Here is a 22,981-nt window from a genome sequence, read left to right as displayed (position 1 = left end):
GAATAAGGCGAATGGGATTGCCTGCTGTATCTTCTCAAGGAAAAGTAGTAGTAGTAGTAGTAGTAGTAGTAGTAGTAGTAGTTAGTAGTAGTAGTAGTAGTAGTAGTAGTAGTGCTCTTTATTGTCAGTCACAAGTACCAGTGAAGTAGGCAACAACAGCTATTCCGTTTGAGAGAGAGCACCTCATCAGAATAGAACGTACCCCATGTAAACAGACGGCACAGATTTTTCAATCACAATAGTTTCATCAGAAAGACAAAAACTGTCCATGTAAACGTGGCTATTGTTTGTGTGTCTCCATCCTTCTCCTCGTCTTGCCATCTCTCTGCCTTTCTTTCATTCAACCGCACTGATTATTAGATTAGATTCAACTTTATTGTCATTGTGCAGTAAGTACAAGTACAGAGACTTCTCTATTCTATATAATGACATAACAGAAATGTTTACTTTCAGGTAATGTGTATTTGATTTGTTTGTCCGTTCCTCTCTGCTGTAAGCATTTGGAAGAAGAATTTAGTTTTTTTTTCTCTTTTTCACTCTTCAGTTGTTTTCCTCTTTTTTCATTAGGAGGTGCCTGTTGCGGTTTGGATTGATTGTTGTCTTTTGTAGTGCTCTTCCTGAAGAGCAGAAGAAGCCACTTCCACTCAACTGCACTCAGGTGGCCTTGGTTCTGCAAAAGCATAATAGTATTGTTTTCATTTTGCTTGTGTGTGAGTATGTGTGTGTGTGTGTGTGTTTGCATGTGCAAGTGAGGGGGTTATCTCATGCTCATACAATTTCATACACAACTAATACCCATCTCACCAAGGGCATCACTGACGATCAATATGAGAAGAGAAGCAGGATGTTAAGCCCTGGGCAGCCCTGACAGGAGGAGGAGGCAGTGTGCAGGAATTAAGTCAGGAATCATGGAGCTGTGATGGGAGCTTCTCTTGTTTGTGTCTCTCTGACAGAGCTCAAGGCCGTAGTTGGAGAACCAAGCAGGTGCACTAATCTGTGGATGATACGGATCAGAGAGAGACCCCCCACTGGAATACTGTACCATCCTGTGAGGAAATGAGAATGAACATTGTATGGTGGAATCAGACCCTCATTCCTATCAGGGTTGGGTATATGGTGAAGGTTAAAACATGAGGCCTATCGTATACACTCTCTTGTTCTGTAAGTGTTATATAATTGACATTGTTGTTTATTGTTGCTATTGTCCTTAATGTAGTCTAACCAACTTTTTAAATTGTTTACTGTTAAATGTACCTATTGTATTGTTGTTATTTGTATATCGTTTTGAACAAAAGCATCTGCCAAATCCCATAACCATAACCATATAAGGCACTGGATGCCTGCATTTCCCAATAAATGTCTGTCTATCTATCTATCTACTGTATCTATCTATCTATCTATCTATCTATCTATCTATCTATCTATCTATCTATCTGTTTATTTCTCACACATGTACCTATGCACACCTTCACTACATGCACATCTACAAAATTGTAGGAATCGAAGGCAGAAGAAAAATGTGAGGGAAAACACAGCTCTGTGTCTGCAAAGAATACTGTATGTCATTATTTTTTCTGCTGCAGGGCCACAGAATGGAAAAGGAGAATCAGCAGAACCATTCATTGTGCTTATCGAAGTTTTGACAAAGGAGGTGGGAATTTGCTCTCAAGACACACACACACACACACACACACACACACACTTCCATTCTCTCTTTCTCTCTCTTTCTCCTGCTTTCTCTTTGTTACTAAAATACCCTTTTCTCTCCCTCTCTCTCCTACTCCTTCACTCTCTTGTTCTGCCTAAAACACCCATCTCTCTCTCTCTCTCTCTCTCTCTCTCTCTTACTCCTCCACTCTTTTTTTAATCTAAAACACTCTCTCTCTCCTCACCCTCTAACTCCTCATTTTTTCTCCAGCCCCTTAACTATGAGTTGGTCAGGCAGGCTGTACAGCTGTGCAGGCTAGAGGCTGAGAATAGAGTTCCCTTGCTGGGCTGGCACCAGAGTGGGGTGTAACGTACAAAGTAACATGTTACTGTAATCACATTACATTTGTCAGTAATGAGCAGTAGTGAACTCATGTCAAAAACGGTGTGTGTGTGTGTGTGTGTGTGTGTAAATGTCCTCCAGGATGCCTTCTGGGGCCTCCTGGTAGGCCTGGCTGTGGGGACTGTCAGAATGATGATGTAGTTTGTGTACGGCATGCCCTCTTGTGGCCAGGAGGAGACATGACCAGCATTGCTGAACATAAAAATGGCACTTAGTAAAAAATACTTTCAAAAACATTTCTATATGTCTACAAACACCATATTTGATGTCCATTTGATTCAGAAGGGCTATGTTGTGCATAAATTATTATATTAACATTTTATTCAAGGCAAATGCCTGGTGCATTGCCAACATTCTTTTTAGGCCTACTGTAGAATTAACCTAGTAACCGTAACTATCCATTACATAACAAAGGTTCTGTTTATGTCATAAAAGTAACCAAACCACATCATGATAGAACATAGAACATACCTGAAGGTAAATCTAAATTCTACCTCACTCTTTGCTGAGACACTGCTGAGGATAGTTGGTTTGCTCAAAATTCAAGTTCAGATTTATTTAAACAGCGTTTATATAGCTTGGAAAATAGTCACATCTATATATATTTTTATATAGCTGGACACCTTTTTGGTGAGTGAATGGGATTTTTCCGCTTCCTTAACTGCTGCACTGCAGTGCCAGTGGATGGAGTTCATGGAGGGGTGGTGGAGAGCACCCAGGAGATTAGGAAGAAACTCAAGAAGTACAAACTTGAGGACTTGAAGAGAGAGCTGGGGGCTTTGGGCATTCAGCCCGATGAGGACCGTAAGAATGAGAAGAAACTCAAGAGGGAGCTGAGGAAGGTTCTCCTGAGGGAACTGAAGAGAACGGAGCTGGAGAGAGCCGAACGGAGGCGAGGGCGGGCGGGTAAGGATGAGGCCGCTGAGGCTCTGAATGGGGCCCCGGAGAGGGGGACCCAGAGGCAGAGAAAGGAGCCGAGGAGCCTGCAGATGGAGGAAGGGCAGCTGGTCTGGACAACGCTGAGCAGCAGGATGGAGACTCGGCTGCAAATGGTCCAATGAAGGAGAAGGGTCAAAAGGAGAAAGATGCCCTGCTTATCGACCTACTGGCTGACATGACTGACAGCGTGGACGAGGTCAATGGTATCCTAAGCGAGGCCGGATGTGTTCTGAGTGAGTACAGTGACACAGCACAGATCCTTCCAAATGCAAATCTAAACACTTGAGGGTGGAGTTGAGCTAACTTATCTGCAAATGACTTGCTGTAGGGCTAGTTAAAGCAGCTGGGGTGACCAATCCAGAGGAAAAGGACATTGACCAGGATATGGTGGCTGTCCTGGATGACCTGTTGGACAAGGTTGACTCTAATATGAGTGAGTAGACTATAACTTACCAAACACATTCTCCAGCTTTTGATCAAAGTGCTTGGTATTGATTTTAATGAGCCTTTGTTCACTACTGTATAGATACAGTACACGCCACCATTTCAGTTCTCCAGTTGCTGGGCAGGACTGATTTCACTTGTTTTTATTCCCTATTTCAGCTCTGACAGGAGAGCAGCAGGGAGAGAAGGACAGTGAAGTAGTGGCAGTCCATTCTGATATGGTAGCCAAGGTTGACTCCATCTCAAGTGAGTATAGTACACAATGAAGATTCCAGCATTTATGTACACTACTATCTAGTAATGAGCTACTGTGCAGTTAATGAAGGTCTTGGCATTGATTGATTTTAATTGGTTTAATGAACTAGATCAAGCTGCTACCAAGATTAACAGGAATGTGGAGGACGCCACTGAAGTCTCTGCCGTGCTAAATGACATTCCAGATGGGGTGGATAATGCTATGAGTAAGTTCAAGGAACTACAGAACTACTCAATACTTGAACAAGATTTCCAGCATTACTTGCAATAACCTATGTTTTATAATTTCCTTTTTCAGATCTGGAAGCTGAGCAGAAAGCAGAGAGGGACCGTGAGGTGGAGGCCGTCCTCTCTGATGTTTTAGTCAAAGTTGATTGTGTCTCAAGTGAGTGTAGTAGGGCTACTGATGAACTTTCCAGGATTGAGGTATATTGCCTAGTTCGTATAGTAATGGACTTCTGTGTGTTTTTTGGATTTTTGTATATTTGAAAACAGAGCAACAAAGAGCAAGAGAGGAGGGAACAGCTGAAGCGATTTCTGTTCTTGATGACCTCCTGGATGGCGTAGCCTCTGCTTTGAGTGAGTTAACTATCAACACGGAAATCCCTGGATGATTAATCCTCAAATACTTCTAATGGTTAGGTAACTTTAATATGATTGCTTTGTATTTGACAACAGAGCTAAAAGAAGAAAAGCAGGAAGTGATATCCGAAATAAAGACTGTCCTGAACAACATTCTTGAAGACGTGGACTCTAATCTGAGTGAGTAGCCTGTACGACAAAGAGCAGACATCCCAGAATTTGGTTCAATTCTCCCAGGATTGGTACTGATGTATCTTGCTCACTGATGCTTTAGATTTGACCACAACACTGAAAGGAGAGGAGAAGGAGGGCACGTCTGTGGCGAAGGCTGTGCTTACTGATCTCTTGGACAACGTAGACTCTGCTCTGAGTAAGTCTGGAGTAAGAGTGGAATAGCAAACAGATCAACATTTAAACACATGCTGTCTAACATTGATTTTAATCAAATTTACATGCATTTTACTTCACTTCTGTCAGCAGAGCGGGACAAAGCTGCCACTGAGATGGCCCACATAGAGCCTAAGGGTATTCTGGATATGGTGGACACTGACCTGAGTAAGTAAAATGACAAAATGGATCCCAGCTTTCCCTATAAGCGAATATCCCAACATTCCCTATAAGCTAATTCCCTAATGCCTTCCATGTCTGCATTAGATCTGATCAAAGAACTGGACGCGGTTAGAAAGGAGGAAAAGGAGAAAACTGAGGCTATGCACTTGGATGGAGGTGAAGCAGCACATAACATCAAGCTGGACATGCAACTTCTTGAGGGTGAAAAAAAGAGCTGATGTCACTGCCACTAGTGTACTGATCTGGTTGCAAACTGAAACGAGGATAGATACATGTCAGCTAAGATTCTTTACGCGTATTCATTTGCTTGTAGGTCTGCCACTGGCTCAAGCTGGGCACCTGAGTGTAGGAGAAGCTGCCGCCAAAGACAAGATGGAGGACAAAGAAGCACAGGAAGGTACACAGCAGTCTTAATAGCAGATAAGCAGTTTCCATGACATGCAAAACATTACTGTTTTCAACCCTGAACCTCCGCTCCTTTCAATGTACATAATATATAGATGATGAGAGTGTTTTACCAGCTGAACACAAACACAAACACAAGACGAGGAGAGGAAAGCGAGGCAGGGGAGCCAAGAGAGGAGCGAAAGCTAAAGAGACCAGGGAGAGTGACCACCCAGGCGGTCAAGACGTAGACAACGAGAAAAGGAAGGAGCCCGAGAGGCAGGGCGACCGAGCAGGAAACAACGTGCTATGGAGACCCGCTGCTGTGGACAGGCAGTGGAGGGGACAGAGGTTTGGGCCCAGTGGACACAGAAAACAATCCAGCCATCAGCCTGTCCGAGAGGACAAGAAGGGAGAGAGGGTGGAGAGGCAAAGAAAACCACCAACTGAGAGAGGACAGAGGCGCGGACAGGAGGTGACCACCCCAGCACAGAGGCACGGGAACAAACAGCCCCAGGACATGGGAAGGAACCGATTGAGAGAGAGAGATAACACAGATTGGAACGGAAGGATGGAGAGAGGAACCAGAGCTTGGTGGAACAGGGCCTGGGAGCAGGAGAGCCAGGCTGAGCATGGCTGGTATGGTAGAGATGGGTACTGGTACTGGGCTGGCCCGAGGAGGGGACCTGCAGTGGACAGGAGAGACCGAGGAGGAGACCTGCAATAGAAGACCACAAGCAGAGGAAGCACAGTCATGATTAGCCTGCCTGATAAGTTTGCTGCTGCTGCTGGAGTCTTGTAGACTTCTACTGTGCTACAAAATCTCCCTTTTATCACATTAAATCAAAATCACAATCATTATCACTCTTTATTATTAATAATCCAAAAAAATCAATAAAAAATATCATATTATCAATATATATAAAATCATATTTTGGTTGGATTGTCTGTATTCACTATAAGATATAACAGATAAAACAAAATAACAACAATGTGTACATCTCCATATGACCTCAGTTGAGATGAACATCTTGAACAACTTGCTGGTACATGTTCTTGAAGATGACCTAAATACACTCTTTACTTCTTTCAGTTTTATCTCTACTGACTCTAGCATATATGTGTGTGTTTGTGTCCATAAAAGGTTCACATTGTTGAGTCATTATTATAATGGCTAGAATTGTCCACTCCACCTAGATATCCAGTGTGTGCGACCCTACACTTGGCCTCTAATCATTCTCTTCATTCATATAGGTCCTTGCATCGGATGTTATTATGCTGTAGAAGCATCAAAGATTTTGAGACCTTCCAGGAGAGTTATTGATAGTCAGAACAGGACATCACTGGAAACTGAATGTCAGTCAGTGTGTAACAGGGTGTGGCAATAAAGAAGCCATTTTTATGACATGGTTATTTATCTTATGCGATGAATATGTACATTTTCAATACATTCCTTTCATGAGTCCACATTATATTTAATTGCTACATGAATATATGTAAGAAATGTAATAAGCAATGCAATATTTATCACCAAATTAATTGATATAAGTGCACTTTTCCCCTGCATATCGTGGAAATTTACATCTCATCTCTGCAAAACATGAATTTTGTATTATTGTAAGTAATTTAACTCTGCTAAGTCTATTATTCTGTTTTGATGAAATATACAAATATCCCTGCTGTCAACAACACACATTTTCGACCATTTTGAAGCGCCTGAACTCCACTCTTTATTTGAACGAATCTCCGAAGCCTTTTTCTGCATTCGCAATTATTTGGCCTGAGATTTTTCAAATGAGCCTTCATGCTGCCCGTTCCCTGTGGGACTCATTACAGACCGAGATTATCATCTTCAATATTCACCAAACACACTCAAACACTCCTCAACTTCCCTTAAAGAGTCTGCTGAGAACACTCTTCAAAAAGTAAAAGAGAAAAATGTCTCTCTTCAAAAAGAAATGTTTTAAAAATATATATATATCACACTTACTAAATGACCTGTTCAGACAGAGAGAGAGAGAGAGAGGACCACACACTAAAATGCAGAGTGGTGATTCCAAGAAGCGATGCTGTCAAGAGACTACTGTACTGGGGCAGCCGTGGCCTATTGGTTAGCGCTTCGGACTTGTAACCGGAGGGTTGTCGGTTCGAACCCCAGCCAGTAGGCACGGCTGAAGTGCCCTTCAGCAAGGCACCTAACCCCTCACTGCTCCCCGAGCGACGCTGTTGTTGCAGGCAGCTCACTGCGCCGGGATTAGTGCGTGCTTCACCTCACTGTGTGTTCACTGTGTGCTGAGTGTGTTTCACTAATTCTTGGATTGGGATAAATGCAGAGACCAAATTTCCTTCACGGGATCAAAAGAGTATATATACTTATATACTGTCAGGATCTTCGTTCTGTGCATTGATTTTCTGCGTGCGACAGTAAGATGACCTCTGGTTGAATCACAAACATTCATTGCTGCAATCCAAGGCTGCACTTCAACCAGAAGGCAATGCTAATAGCGTTGGATATGGAACTGAAAGCCACAAACGTAAACACACCCACATGCCCAGACATTAATGCACAAACACTGTTATCGCCACAGAACAGACGTGTGCTCTGCTCTCCCCCTCTGACCTGGTCTCTGACACCTACCCACCTCTCGCTTGCCAAGAGAAATAGCAAGATCAGACTCGCTGCACTAGCTGAGCACTTATCCACCCAAATTCGAGGAAAACCCTGATTAGATAACACTCTCTCTCTCACACACACACTCACACACAAAGATACAGACCCACACAGCAACAAACACACACGCACGCACGCACACACACACACACACACACACACACACACACACACAGAGACACAATCATGTACTTGATGAGTTTCTTGGCTTCTTCCAGAAGTATCTTACTCTCTATTGACTCGGTCTTATTAAACCTGTTCATTACCAGACTTTATTGCCTCAGAAATAGTGTGTGCACAGACTTGTGTGTGTGTGTCTCTCTCTGTGTGTGTGGGTGTATATGTGTGTTCATGCATGCATATATTGGCGCCTGGGGTTGGCAATCTACAACTTAATGTTATCTTTATTGCTAAACTGAAATTAGTCTTGGTGAGTTTGCATTTGTGTGTGTGTGTGTGTGTCTCGCTCTCTCTCTGTGCATATTGATGACGTGCTGTGTACTGATGGCAGAACATCTTGACAGACATTTATTTTCATCAGGTCCATTCTCAGCTGAGTGATTTTATCACTGTGTGAGGTCTTAAAAACCTGTTAGGAATAAACAGACAACTGCGAGGAATCAGTCCTGCATTTACGAGCCTGACGCACACACAAACACACACAGACACACACACAGAGGGTAGTGGAGAGATAACATGCTGTTGTTCATTAAATGTCACTAATTACACTTTTAAAAAAGCAATTTCTCATTTACTTTCGCACATTCTTGCTTGGACGTCTGTGTGATTGTGTCTCTGTGTGTGTGTGTGTGTGTGTGTGTCTGCATATGGGTGTGTGTGTGTGCATGCATGGTGCCTGTGCATCAATTTGTCTTTCTTACAGTAAAACAGACTGTTTATGTAGAGGTGTTTAAACTATACTTATACTTAAACTATCTTAAATCAGATGTTTACATTTTAGGCCAAATTTGGATCTGCAGACCCTCTGGTCCAACTGACCTATGACACTGGAAACTTACTCTTGCCTCCTGTGCAACTCAAACAGTACCACTAGATGGCAACATTTCACCTACAAGGCAGGATCTAGAGTCCAATCCTTTGAGGAGGTATATGTGTATGTGTGTGTGTGCGCCTAAATGTCTGTTTGAATATATCTGTTTGTTTCTGTGCATCTCTCTCTCTCTGTGTGTGTGTGTGTGTGTGTTTGAGCATGCATACATAGCTGGAGCACCATCTCATTCTCCCGATTCTGGATCCAGTGCACCACTTCCTTTCCTCAACATATGCAGTATCTGGAGGAGCATCTGTGAGTCTCTCTCTCTCTCTCTCTCTCACCACTGCTGGCAGTTTGTTCTTCCTGGAGGAGGCCAGATATCCTCTATCTTGTGATCTCATTGTCCAGGCTGTGGTGTCTGCTCTCTGTGTGGCTCTTAGTTACCCCAGTTGGGGACCTGTCACAGTGGTCAAGTACACGTCCACGGTCACTTATCAGGGTTGCTTATCACAACAGGCCGCAAAGCCTACTGCCACTGTGGTGAGAAGCATAGATTATTGGACTGTGCGGACTACAGTATATGTTTGGGAAGTTGTGTCTAGTGAATAAATATCTTATTTATTTTTTGTGTTATTTACACACTCGCACACGCACGCACTCATACATGTGGAACATAAAAAGGAAGAGTGACTTTGACAGGGTAGACATATTAAACGCCCCTCAAATGACACTAATCTTGAGCTGCCGTTCCACTTAATTATGCACACATTAATCTATTATCCTCAGAAAAAAATAAACAAAGTTGGATGACACTAGCTAATAAACACACATACTCACACACACACATGCATGCAAAAGTGTCCTTCAAAAACCAGCCTAACTCATCTCAGACAGCTCCATCAGTCAAACATGCCGTCTGTATTCTCCATACCCTGCCGTTTTCTTGTCTCATTTCATTCATTTGCCCTCCGTCTGATTAGCCCTGCGCTTATACTAGAGAGGAACCCGAATCCGAATAAGTTGATCGGGAGAGCACACACAATATGATGGAAACAGGCTTTGTTTTCTACTTGAATTTTCTTGGGCAAAACAGAACCCTTACTTTCATCATTACCAAACAAGATAATAAGTCCAATTGACCTATGGCTAAGCCCCGCCCCCTCCACTCACTTGGACAAACAGTCAAGATTCTGTGACGGGTGCTATGGCAGCTGTCACAGTAGGAGACATTTCACAGGAGGCAATTGATGATTTTTGGAGACAGAAAGATTACAGGTGCTGGTTATATAATAAGAATATCATGAAAAAGTTGATTTATTTCAGTAATTCCATTCAAAAAGTTAAACCTGTATAATGTATACATTCATTCCACACAGACTGATATATTTCAAGTGTTTATTTCTTTTAATTTTGATGATTATAACTGACAACTAATGAAAACACCAAATTCAGTATCAGAAAATTAGAATACTGTGAAAAGTTTCAATATTGAAGACACCTGGTGCCACACTCTAATCAGCTAATTAACTCAAAACACCTGCAAAGGCCTTTAAATGGTCTCTCAGTCTAGTTCTGTAGGCTACACAATCATGGGGAAGACTGCTGACTTGACAGTTGTCCAAAAGACAGCCATTGACACCTTGCATAAAGAGGGCAAGACACAAAAGGTCATCGCTAAAGAGGCTGGCTGTTCACAGAGCTCTGTGTCCAAGCACATTAGAGAGGTGAAGAGAAGGAAAAGATGCGGTAGAAAAAAGTGTACAAGCAATTGGGATAACCGCACCCTGGAGAGGACTGTGAAACAAAACCCATTCAAAAATGTGGGGGAGATTCACAAAGAGTGGACTGCAGCTGGAGTCAGTGCTTCAAGAACCACCACGCACAGACGTATGCAAGACATGGGTTTCAGCTGTCGCATTACTTGTCAAGCCACTCTTGAACAAGAAACAGCATCAGAAGTGTCTCGCCTGGCTAAAGACAAAAAGGACTGGACTGCTGCTGAGTGGTCCAAAGTTATGTTCTCTGATGAAAGTAAATTTTGCATTTCCCTTGGAAATCAAGGTCCCAGAGTCTAGAGGAAGAGAGGATAGGCACAGAATCCACGTTGCTTGAAGTCCAGTGCAGTTTCCACAGTCAGTGATGGTTTGGGGTGCCATGTCATCTGCTGGTGTTGGTCCATTGTGTTTTCTGAGGTCCAGGGTCAACGCAGCTGTCTACCAGGAAGTTTTAGAGCACTTCATGCTTCCTGCTGCTGACCAACTTTATGGAGATGCAGATTTATTTTTCCAACAGGACCTGGCACCTGCACACAGTGTCCAAAGCTACCAGTACCTGGTTTAAGGACCATGGTATCCCTGTTCTTAATTGGCCTGACCTTAACCCCATAGAACATCTATGGGTTATTGTGAAGAGGAAGATGCGATATGCCAGACCCAACAATGCTGAAGGCCACTATCAGAGCAACCTGGGCTCTCATAACACCAGAGCAGTGCCACAGAATGATCAACTCCATGCCACACCGCATTGCTGCAGTAATTCAGGCAAAATTTGGGAATTTCATTAGTTGTCAGTTATAATCATCAAAATTAAAAGAAATAAACATTTGAAATATATCAGTCTGTGTGTAATGAATCAATATAATATACAAGTTTAACTTTTTTAATGGAATTACTGACTGCCATTGCCCCCGTGGGATTGCAAATGGGGGGCAATGGCAGTGAGACAAGCCCGTGGGATTGCATAGGGGCAGTGTTGCCACAGTTACCTTGAAAAAGTAATCTGATTACTGATTACTCCTTTAAAAAGTAACTTAGTTACTTTTAAAATCATGTAATCAGTAAAGTAACTAAGTTAGATTTCAAGTTACTTTATTAGTTACTTTCAGCAGCTGCCGACAACACCCCCACCGTCTCAACATAAAAATGATAACCGGTTTTGCCAATACTCACTATACTGGAAGTGCATTTTAACAATGTATAGCAGACATCCCAACCTAACCTACTTAGATACTGAAATGCAGATGTTTGTTCAATAATGTCTAGTCAGTAGGCCTACACCAAATAAGGAAGGCCTATTGATAGAAATTGTGATAGTAAAATATGTAGATTTTGGTAGTTTGGCCTTTTCATGTACCCTTGGCAACTAGCCATCTAGTATAGGCCTGAGTAATATGCAAATGAAATTACACTTGTTAAACTCACCTCAACAAGTCTTTTGCAATCATTTAACCCGCCGTGAGCAATGCTTAAGTCACTGTTACAAACTGCAGTGTGCAATACTATCATTATGTTTTACTCGTATGAGACAATTGGGTACACTTTTGTGTAGTCTGATGTGAAATGGGTCTTAAATGTTCCTTTTTGAGGGGCACTGACTCTGCCATGACGCTCCTGTTCCTAGATACACTAACTGAACTGATTAATTAAGTTCGGGAGAAAAGAGATATAAGCCCACCTACACTGAAAACTGATTGGTTGATTTAGCAAAACAGACCAGGATGCTCTCTGTCTTGGATGCGCTTGCAGGCACACACGCACCACTCCTCTCTCTCTCCCTCTCCGTTGTGTGCGCGTTAAACTTACAGTAGATGCACACGCGAAGTCCGGTCTGGCTTGCGTGCTCTTGTTCGCTCTAGGTTCCGGGAGATTTTATGTCATTTGCGAGCGCCAGGATATCAATATGTGGGAGACTCCCAAAACTTCGGGAGACTTGGGATGTCTAACTAGACAGCACTTTGTCGCCAGCACAGAATGTACAACGTACCTTAATGTTGTCGTGTTTAGCTGACACAAACTCAAAATAATGACTGTATAGATAAAACGTGCATCTCTCTCCTCCCTCCATTGTTGTTTACGTTTGTGTCGCTGCGTGGTTTTACACGCGAGTTGTCCTCATGCTGAAAAGGTTGGCATAGCCTACATGACGTTAATCCCCGAGACGAGAAGAAAGCAAAGAATATATCTTTTTACTAAGGAAAATGACAAAAAAAGTCACTTTAATCTGATTGGGCTACTGGTTTGTAAATAGTAGCGCGTTAGATTACTCGTTACCGAAAAAAGTGGTCAAAATAGACTAACACGTTACTAAGTAATGCGTTACTGGCATCACTGCCAGTGACAAGCAACGAGTGGTAGACAGAGTGTGATGTCACTTATACTGTAGGCCAGGGGTCCCCAACCTTTTATGTACCATGGACCGGTTTGATTCCTATTTTTTTTTTCACGGACCGGCGGGGGGGGTTCGGGGGTTCCATGTTCCATATGTGTTGTGCATGCATTACTTGAAAAGAACTAGCTCCAGTTATGTATGAACAGTGAAGGTAACGATCTCTTGTGAAAAACGTGAACTTGAAAAAGTGAAAATTGAACAATATGAACTATGAATATTGAACAACTTGAAGCTACAGTACATCTATAAGTGTGAACATGCTTAACAAAATATGGGAACAAAACATGGGAACTAAACTTGCATTACGAATATAATCAGTGGGAGCCCTGCTTGTTTCCCTGCAACAAGAAGCTTACATCTGGGGGTGATGGAAGACAGTGACACCCTCAGTGTGTTTGAGATGTCCAGTCGATTGCGCAATTTGGTCAAGTTGCTGTCATTGCCGAAAACCCGGCCTCGCATAGATACGTGGTGGGAAACGTTTTTCAGCGCTTTTACGGCTATCTCGGGATATTCTGCTTTGGTTTTGATCCAAAAACCCGCCAGAGAGGTTTCCTTATACACACTCTTAAGACCACCGTCATTTGCAATTTCGATCAACTGCTCTTCCTCCTGCGCTGACAAGTTAGGACTAATTGGGATTTTGACAAATGGGTTGCGGACCCACTCATTGGTTTGCCGTGGATCTTTGGAGGATGGGAAGTAACGCTCAAACTCATTTGAAAGCGCAACAAGGTGATCGCACACCAGCTGCGAGAGAAAGGGCCCTGCCTCAGTCTCTCCCAAAACCCCCACTACTGTTTGGAACATATCAAATACACCCCGGTCCACTCGTCGTCCCCACAAATCAAGCTTGGCTTTAAATGCAGCGACTTTATCTGCCAGTTTAAAGACAGTCGTCATTCTCCCCTGGAGTGACAGGTTGAGGTCATTAAGCAACCCGAATATGTCACACAGGTAAGCGAGTTTTGACACCCAGTCCTCATCACTAAAATGTGCAGCTAACGGTGACTTTTTTTCTGTAAGAAATCTCTGCAGCGGCTCTCGCAACTCAAACACTCTGGCCAGTGACCTGCTAAAGATGCTTGTTTTTTGTTGCTCATTCTAGCAGTTTAGCTAACTTCGTGTGACACTACCGTTCGCCAAGAACTGATCAAGTGAAGTGAGCTGACCTGAGGCTGCGCAGCGCTGAAGGCAATATGTAAAAGTGTTGAAGGCGGGACAGACAGACGTAAGAAAATAGACCTTGCAAAATGCAAACATGCGTGCAATCAAACAACTGCATATAGGCCTATGCCATGTAAAACGTGACATTATTGCGAATTAAATTTAGTTTAGTTTGCATGCATTTTTTTTTAAACTCATGGTGTAGGCTACGGCCCGGTTAGGAATGTCCTGCGGCCCGGTGGTTGGGGACCGCTGCTGTAGGCCACTAGAGACTGTTTTTGAGTCACACCGTTGCAAATTTCATATGATGCATCATTCCACAAAATGGTTTGTTTTCTCTATCATCAAGTTATTCAATAGGCTAAGCATACTGGCAACACTGATAGGAGGCAATAGCAGTGAGCTGGGTTTGCATACAGTAGCCTGAAAAGTCCTGAATTTGATTCCCAGCGAAGCACATTTTGGTGTGGGCATCGAAATAAACATCTAAGAAAGGAGTCATTGTAAGTGCCAGAGTCTCACCTCAGCTATATGCTCTCAGAGAGCTCAACCATGACCCCTTGTGAGAACTTGTGATTAGATTTCATAGTAAATTCAGCATGTTACACTTTTCAAAAATGAAACGATCAAATAGTGTTTTAGGAGATGATGAACGATGCCTATTCCACTATGGTGTGGTATGGCGCAATTTCATCATTGAATTCTGTGTAATGCAATCCGCTTTCGTTGTGTTCTGGATGATAGCTGAGAAAAATGCAAATAAATGAAATGATGATTTAGTTTTTCATTTTGACACATATTTCTCCATCACACTCAGTGAAAAGCAATAGCTCTCACTCAGGATTGTAAGAAAATGTCTGCAGTAGGCAGGCACATCACATCTACAGGTGACTGTTGTATCGTTGAGGTTAGATAGTGTCTGTTTGTTTTATTTATGATATCATTCACATTTCATATCCAAACAACATCATGTCAAGTGTGAAGTCGGTCAAATTAATGGGAAGAGATATCTATAGAACAGAAAGACAGACAGGTGGGTACAAACATAAAGACACAGACAGACGTTCCTTGCTCTATTAGATAGAAATTTAGATAGATAGATAATAATGTCTTTGTTCACCTCTACCCAAACCTGCGGTGACATCTTATACTCCCTTTGGCCTCATATGCTCGCAGCTGGGGTCTCACAGCTCTTGAGTTGTACGAGGATGAAATATTTAGGTGAACAGGGTAAAACAGACCTACAGAGACGGCCTTCAGCCTCCCTCTCTCTCTCTCTCCTCTCTCTTTCTTCTGACTTTCTGACTACTCTTGCTCTTTTCTACTAGTTCATTCCCATTTTTCCTCTTTGCTTTATTTCACTATCTATCTATCTTCATCTCTCTCTCCTACACACACACCACACACACTTGATTTTTCTTGATGAGAGCACTTTTCCACGTAAGCAGGGCCATCACAAACCCACCCACACTCTTGCTCTCAAAAGAGCAGAGAACACACACACGCACGGACACACACACACATACACTTACACAAAGAGTTATGCAAACACACTAAATACCATCTTGTTTTAACACCATCTTGTACTGGAGAAGCGCAGCCCTAGCCACTGTGAGAAAGTCTTTATTCTCCAGAAAGGCAGCAGGTACTGTATGGCAAAACTCTCAAAGGGTCATATTGCTTATAAGTGCTACTTCAGAATCAACTATATTCCCTACAACAACCACACTACCTGTGATATACACCGCTTTAAGCAATACATCTGGGGTCCGACGTCCTCAAGCACTTAAACTTTCCATTAATAATTCTCCTAAATGCCACTAAATCTTTCTGGCCTCTTAAAATATGTTTCAGTGTGCAGCCAAGAGCAACGTTTACTCAGACATGGTGTGTGTTTGAGGATGGAGTGGGGGGCATCTGGAGAGGGTGTGGCTGACCTTTTTGCTTCTGCTGACTGTTCATAATGGACACTATTATTACCACTCATGCCTGCTGGAGTATACTGAGAATTTTTATCAAACATATTTCTAAAATAGTAACACTGTACTTAAACCTAGATTTCATTAAAGTAATATGTATCAGACACTATCTAATGTTGTACGAGTGTATCCCAGAATGCAATGCAAGTGAATGCTATAATGTGTAATGTTGCATTATGCCGGTAATTGTAGCTGTATTTGCGTTTACCATGTTGTGTATTTGTTAGCGTGTTTATGTGTGTGGTAAACCCTTATTGTGTGTTGCCCTATCTGTGTCTGTGAGCAAAGCCTATCTGTTAAGGCAGTCGATAGGCTATATAACGAGCTGTGTGCCTGGAAAGACGATAGATGACGGCTCTGGTCATCCCATACCCTCCCCCCACTTCCTGTAGCCTACCATTATGAAGGCCTGTAGCCTAAAACGACTCGTTGCCGTTTTGTGACATTAAGCTTTTTCATGTTAAGCCCCCCTCCCCCATCCCCTTCTTTCACAAGCAGTGGGGGAGCGCGGGGCACAAAGTAACACTTTTTGGTAGACAAAGGAGGGTTCTCCGCGCTTCTGTCGTTTGGCCACAATCCATTGCAACCAGGCCAGGACAGATATTTTAGAGAGGAGAGACGCCGGTGCAGCTCAGATGTCTTCTTAATTTTCTTTATTCTTTAGTAAAAGGTGCAGAACATTATTAAACTTTGACTAACATTTCGATGTGTCAATGTTTTTGACTAACGAACATCGAAACGTTAGTCAAAGTTTAAGAATGTTCTGCACCTTTTACTAAAGAATAAAGAAAATTTGAGTTTCACTAGTCACATGTTTTAACAAGCAACACTTGTTATTGAACTAATAACAGACGTGTGTCGAAAATTGACTTTATTTTCCATAATGGAGAAATAACATATGCAGAGTCTAACCAAGGTCAATCTTGCCAAAAAGCCCTCAAACCTGAAAACACATGAGGCAAAAAGTGCAAAACATCACAAAACTAACTAAACTAACACGCCGCATTTTTTGTATTGCAATCATTGTAGCCTACAGTTGTAACAGCGTAACAGTCGCTTTTACTCCCCGGATGCGCTCATTATAAAGAACGTTTAACGTGTCCCAAAACAGCTATCAATTAATCACCAAACGCCTTATAAACAAGTATTGCCAGGAGCAACACCTTGCAAAAATGATAACAATAGGCCTAGGCCTTTATATGGCTCTGCTCCTGCCTAGATTCGAACTCAGAACTGCCTGAAAGTTGCAGACCTGTTCTGGAAATATGTGCATTAACCCAGTGTTTCTCAAAGTGTGGTCCGGGGACCACTGGTGGTCCGCAAGCTGTCCCAAGTGGTCCGCGAGCAGACGTGGTAAAATATGATATAGATGAGTTGTTTGCAATATTGAACCAACTTGTATGTAAATCCAAACAGTTCTGCAACACTGTCTATGTAAGATATGCCAGTTTAAATCATATGAATCCTCTGACACAATAAGCAAAGTGAAAATACAATAAACAAGGTGGTTCAGTGAGTAGGCCTATTGTGCTGATATACTGTTGAAGTAGGTCTAATCTATTTTTTTTTTAGCTAGGTGGTCCATGCATTTTTTATTGGTTAAGTGGTCCTCCATCTGAAAAAGTTTGAGAAACACTGCATTAACCCACTCGACCGGCCAGACAACGCTATCTGCTTCGAGTAGGCCTATTGGGTAGACTGTAGCCTACACTGGTTGCTGTGGCACAGTCTTGAGTGACCAAATTCGTTTTTCTTTGTCATATGAATGCTGTCATTTTGTTAACATTACTGTTAAGGAGATGCTGTAGGCAAAGTCTATATTTCAACCTCGTAAGTGTAGTAAAAGAAATCAGAACTATTCACAAGGTTTCTGGGCAGCATATTTATGTTCTGTTAGCAAGCGAACTTCTCATGACTACCGACAAAGTAGCCTACTGCCAGCTGACGAAGTACTCATTTTAAAACATTACTGAGAGACACTGTACAATCAAGAAATCTTGCCACTGAATCCAAAACTATGTTTAACATTATGTACAAGGCTTAGGCTACAGTGGACTAGCATGTTGCAGGGGCTGCTAAAAACACAGAGAAACGCACTGAAAACTCGGCCAATCACAGCCCTTGCTGTCGAATGCGCCGTCTGGTTCGACCGTGGAACTCCACAGCGGACTATGCTGCCCCCAAGCAGCTGCAGTTGTACTTACATTTCACCATTCACCATGATCGTGAATGAAGTGTCAATTTTTAACTGGGACCCACTGTATTCCTTGATGCCTTTTCCAATAATTGGCCATTCTGGCTAAAGGTGATTCCTGGCTGCGGAAGTGATCGTTATAGTATACATATGGATGTTAGCTGTCATTATGATGGTTGATATGCTATGACAGGACAGTGCTTCATTCTCAGTGTTATTACTATGATTATTTAAAATTATCTTGACAATTTTGCATGTCATAAAGCCTATGTAAAATTCTCATATGTTGCCATGCCATCAGATCATTTGAAAGTTGCTCTGATGATTAAAAATAATGGTCACGTATAAGTAAGAAAAAGTATATACTTCTTTGATCCCGTGAGGGAAATTTGGTCTCTGCCCGTGAATTAGTGAAACACACTCAGCACACAGTGTACACACAGTGAGGTGAAGCACAAACTAATCCCGACGCAGTGAGCTGCCTGCAACAACAGCGGCGCTCGGGGAGCAGTGAGGGGTTAAGTGCCTTGCTCAAGGGCACTTTAGCCGCTTCCTACTGGTCAGTGTTCGAACCAGCAACCCTCCGGTTACAAGTCCGAAGCGCTAACCAGTAGGCCACGGCTGCCTTTAACGTGACATTGCTATTTGATATGTTTATAACATGATTATGTCAGTCTTATTACATTTAGTTTAAGTGGTCTATTACCATACCACAATATAAGTAAAATTGGATAATAACACCACACTCTAATCATATCACCACATGTTTGTTCCATAATGATTTCTAGACTATAAATGACTCACCTATCCCTCACAAACATCTACAAACTCATCAAACATGTCATCTTGACTGTACTGTAAAACAGAGACTATCTTGTGGTGTGTGTGTGTGCTTTAGGTCCAGAGTGGTTTGGGGAGGCATGTGATTCTACTGACAGATGATGAGGATGTCTTCCTCCTCCCAGCTCTGCGGTCCCAGTGGCCAGGTTTGCTGATATGGAGAGATGCTTTTGTTGATGAGGTGCATGCCTCACCAGCCAACACTGCCACAATCGAATTACTCTCGCAGCAAAGCCAATATCTATTCAGGAGCCTGATATCATTGCATCTTTCAGAAACGTTTACTCAATTAGGGGGATGAAGATGATTGCCAGCAGCAGCAACTGCGGCAGCAACCTCTCGTGTCTGATTAGGATTTTATCTCTGTGAATTAAGAGGCCCGAGACAGATTTTTGAGCAGCTTTTTTGCCCCTTGTGCTAAAATGTTTGGCAAAGTACTCTGGGGCTGATGGTCCAAAAAGTAAAGTTGCGAACAATTATACTTTTTATTTATTTTTTTCACGTTATTGTATTTGGTCCTTAATAAGTCAAGAGGAAGCCGTGCCGAACATCTGAAGATGATTTGAAAATATGATTCATGAAACCATTTACATTAGTTTGGGGACATCCAAGTACCTGTCTTCTGAGACTTGTTTAAGAGATCTTAAATACCCACTTCAATTCCTTCCTCAGTTGGCATCAAAGCCAGCTTGCACTTATTTTGAATCATATCAAAGAAAGTAACAATTTCCCTGAGTAACAAGATCATTTCTCTCAAAGTTCTTCAAAAATGTCCAAACATTACCTGTCCATTAACTCATTGAGTGCCTTTTCCTTCCCATGCGTTGAGTGCCAAAAACGTAATATTACGTTTTTAGCTTTTTTTAAATTACGAAACTAGACACTCTAAGGTCTAAGCTACACCAGGCGCGTAACTGAAGCGTTCCGTTCATGTTGCGTCTGCTGCAACAATTAGAATACATTGTAATCAATGGAAGTAGCTACACCAGACGTGACAGTGGGGCGTAAGCGCTGCGTATGTTAGGGCAAAGATCCTTGATTACTAGCTGGTTAGGGGTTTGCACGGACGTCACGTTCTGGCCGGTAACCATGGTAACCCAGCACGCGCGGCCATATTGGCGATACTTGATGAATGAAGTACAATGGAGTATTATGCACTTTGGATATCTTACGTGATTGTAGCCGTGTCTAAACAACAGAAAAGCTCATCAAAATGTGTCTAAGATGCAAAGGCATATAGGGCAGGACTTGGACCACAAGAAAATGTGCGATGTTTCGAGAAATTACATTTTATTGGCAGCGCAGATCCATATGAGTTGGGTGAGGGAGACGAAAGTACCAAGTTCAACCACAAGCGCCCCCCTTCCTCTGACAACTTCTGGCATTATTCTCCTTTCTCCCTGGTTTTTTAATAACTTATGGAAGTCGATACCTTCACCAGATGTTTTTCTCAGTCTGACCTATTGGTACAACCTAAAACACGGCAATAACTAACCATTTTCCTTGACGATGTTAGGGATTTACTTCAGTGCCTAATGCTTTCTAATGAGGCGAGTATCTCCAATATGGCAACGTCCAAATCTGATGACACGCCGTGCAAACCCCTAGCCTGGTAAACCAGACCCTGGAATCTTTCAGATTAAGGGTCTGGCCACGAGTAATGAAAATGGCCCAATTTGAGGGGCGGCACCAAGCATGCATTTGAAACTCTCACTGCACGCAGTTGGATAACGCTACGACCAATCACAACAATTCATCAGTGTCAGTCATCAGTGTAGCTCGCCTTTATCCCGCCTACACCCGATTTGATTGGTCCCTCTCGCCGAGAGATAGAAGAAATTTGGATCATTGCTCGTGGCCAGAGTATCTTGCGGGCACAATTCAAATTGTGCTCTCGCGAGAACTCTGGATTTCCAGGGTAGCAAACCCCTAATACGCGCTGAAAACGCACAAATAGACTAGTCTTCTTTTTTTTTTTTTTACGCGAGGTATGCGCAGCCCTTTTACAGAGTAGGCTACTACATAAATATATATATATTAGCAAGAACCAGATTAGTTTAAACCAAAGATCTGTAATATTTGGTTTGAACGCCCTCAAGGCTTGTTAACGTTACCATGGAGATACATGTTTTGGTTATTCAGTTATCGAGGTAACGTTAGAAGCTAGCCTACATTATAAGGATGGATGATGCATTAATTTGTTTAGTGGAACTAAAGCCATTACTGTATGACCCAAGTGACTCTAACTACAAGGACAACTTCAAAAAAGATGCAGTATCAGTATGGAGGAAGATTTTACTGGCAGTCGGAGCTTCAGGGGAGTGACCATTTCAAAACGGCTTTAATTAACGTTATGTAGGCTAATGTTAGCATAGAAGCTAGCTGTCAGTTATCTAAGCCAGGATAAACATTAAGTTAGCCTACCTCGTCAGTAGATATAGCTCTTTGGAGATAGTTTTTGCTTGTTGTTAGTCCTCCACAACAAAAGCCATTTCTTTGTGCACTGGGGAACATTATAAACTAATACCTGAATCATCATAGCGCCTCCCCAGGAGCCTATACATACACGAGACACAACGTTTTTGGTTAACAGGGTGTTTTTATTCCATGCAAACTTATGTGACGCATTTATTTGGAGACTATCTATTTGGAGATATTCACTATCTGGAGACAATGTGAAACTTTACATTTTATTAATTAACTATATAGGCTTACACCGTATTTCCCTCAGGGGAGTTGATGAATTGACAGAGCAGCTCCCTTATATGACCTGCTTTCCTGGGTCTTCTATTTCCTCCCATGTTCCTCACACTTTCTAAACTCCCTGTTTCTCGGTCTCTCTGTCTGCTGTCTTTCTTTTGCGTACCACCGCCGGTCAGTTGGTTTTAGGAGGTAATTGTGGAGAATACATGCTGCCATCACCACAATGTCTACATGACAGGGTAACATGCAAATCCTGGAGTAGAACACCATCCATTGTGCAGCAAGAATCCCAAAAGCGCACTCAACAGTCATTCTTGAAAGTCTGTAATTAAATTTTCGCTTGGGCTTGGACAGATTGTGTCCAGGATAGGGTCTCATCATGTATCGTTTTAGAGGAAAGGCAGCATCCCCCACCATCATAAATGGCACATCGCCATAATGATCAGTACCAGGCAGGGGACCGTCCTTTGGCACTTGCAGTGTTTGGGCCTCCATTCCCCTCCCCAGTGCCGAATTTGCAAAAACACCACCATCACTGGTTCGGCCAAAATCCCCAACCTGAATCACCCTGAAGCGCGAATCTGCATCAACAAGTGCTAATAAGACAATTGAAAAGTTTTTTTTATAATTAAAAAAACTGGCTACCCGAATTAATTGGAGCTTGAATAGTGATGTGCTTGCCATCTATAGCCCCAATACAGTTTGGAAAATGCCATTTTTCCCAAAAACCTGCTGCTATTTTTCTCCATGCTTCCTCCGTTGGCTTTGGAATGTAGGTCTCCATCATTACGCTGATGATTGCTCTTCACGCCATGTAGATTGAGTCTGCCACAGTTTTTTAGTCCAAGCCGGAAGGCAAAAGCTAGGCTATTGAAGGACTCTCCAGTAGCTAGGAATCTGTAGGAAAAGTGATAAATATTTTACTGGTGTATACATACATACAACTATTAATTATTTTAAGTAATAAAAACAACTTGTCTCAACAGCTGAGGACTGCCAAAATGCTGGAAATACTTAAGAGACCGATTCGTAAGAGAGAGAA

The 22,981-nt window shown here is 42.4% G+C and overlaps 1 protein-coding gene across 1 annotated transcript; it reads left to right on the top strand.

Annotated features, from left to right (window-relative positions):
- The first annotated feature begins 2,688 nt into the window (after positions 1-2,688).
- On the top strand, positions 2,689-6,097 carry LOC125300233. Its single transcript, XM_048251967.1, has 13 exons — positions 2,689-2,956; positions 2,998-3,222; positions 3,318-3,422; positions 3,593-3,679; positions 3,799-3,894; positions 3,987-4,073; positions 4,184-4,267; positions 4,367-4,450; positions 4,545-4,640; positions 4,748-4,825; positions 4,925-5,041; positions 5,154-5,237; positions 5,341-6,097. Exons 1-13 carry the CDS (start codon positions 2,689-2,691, stop codon positions 5,949-5,951), a joined length of 2,022 nt encoding a protein of 673 aa, XP_048107924.1. The 3' UTR covers positions 5,952-6,097.
- The last annotated feature ends 16,884 nt before the right edge of the window (positions 6,098-22,981 follow it).

Source organism: Alosa alosa, chromosome 9, assembly GCF_017589495.1.
Source record: "Alosa alosa isolate M-15738 ecotype Scorff River chromosome 9, AALO_Geno_1.1, whole genome shotgun sequence".
Lineage (NCBI taxonomy): Eukaryota > Metazoa > Chordata > Actinopteri > Clupeiformes > Clupeidae > Alosa > Alosa alosa.
The sequence above is the reverse complement of the archived record's forward strand: the minus strand, read 5'-3'. Positions and strand labels throughout refer to the sequence as shown.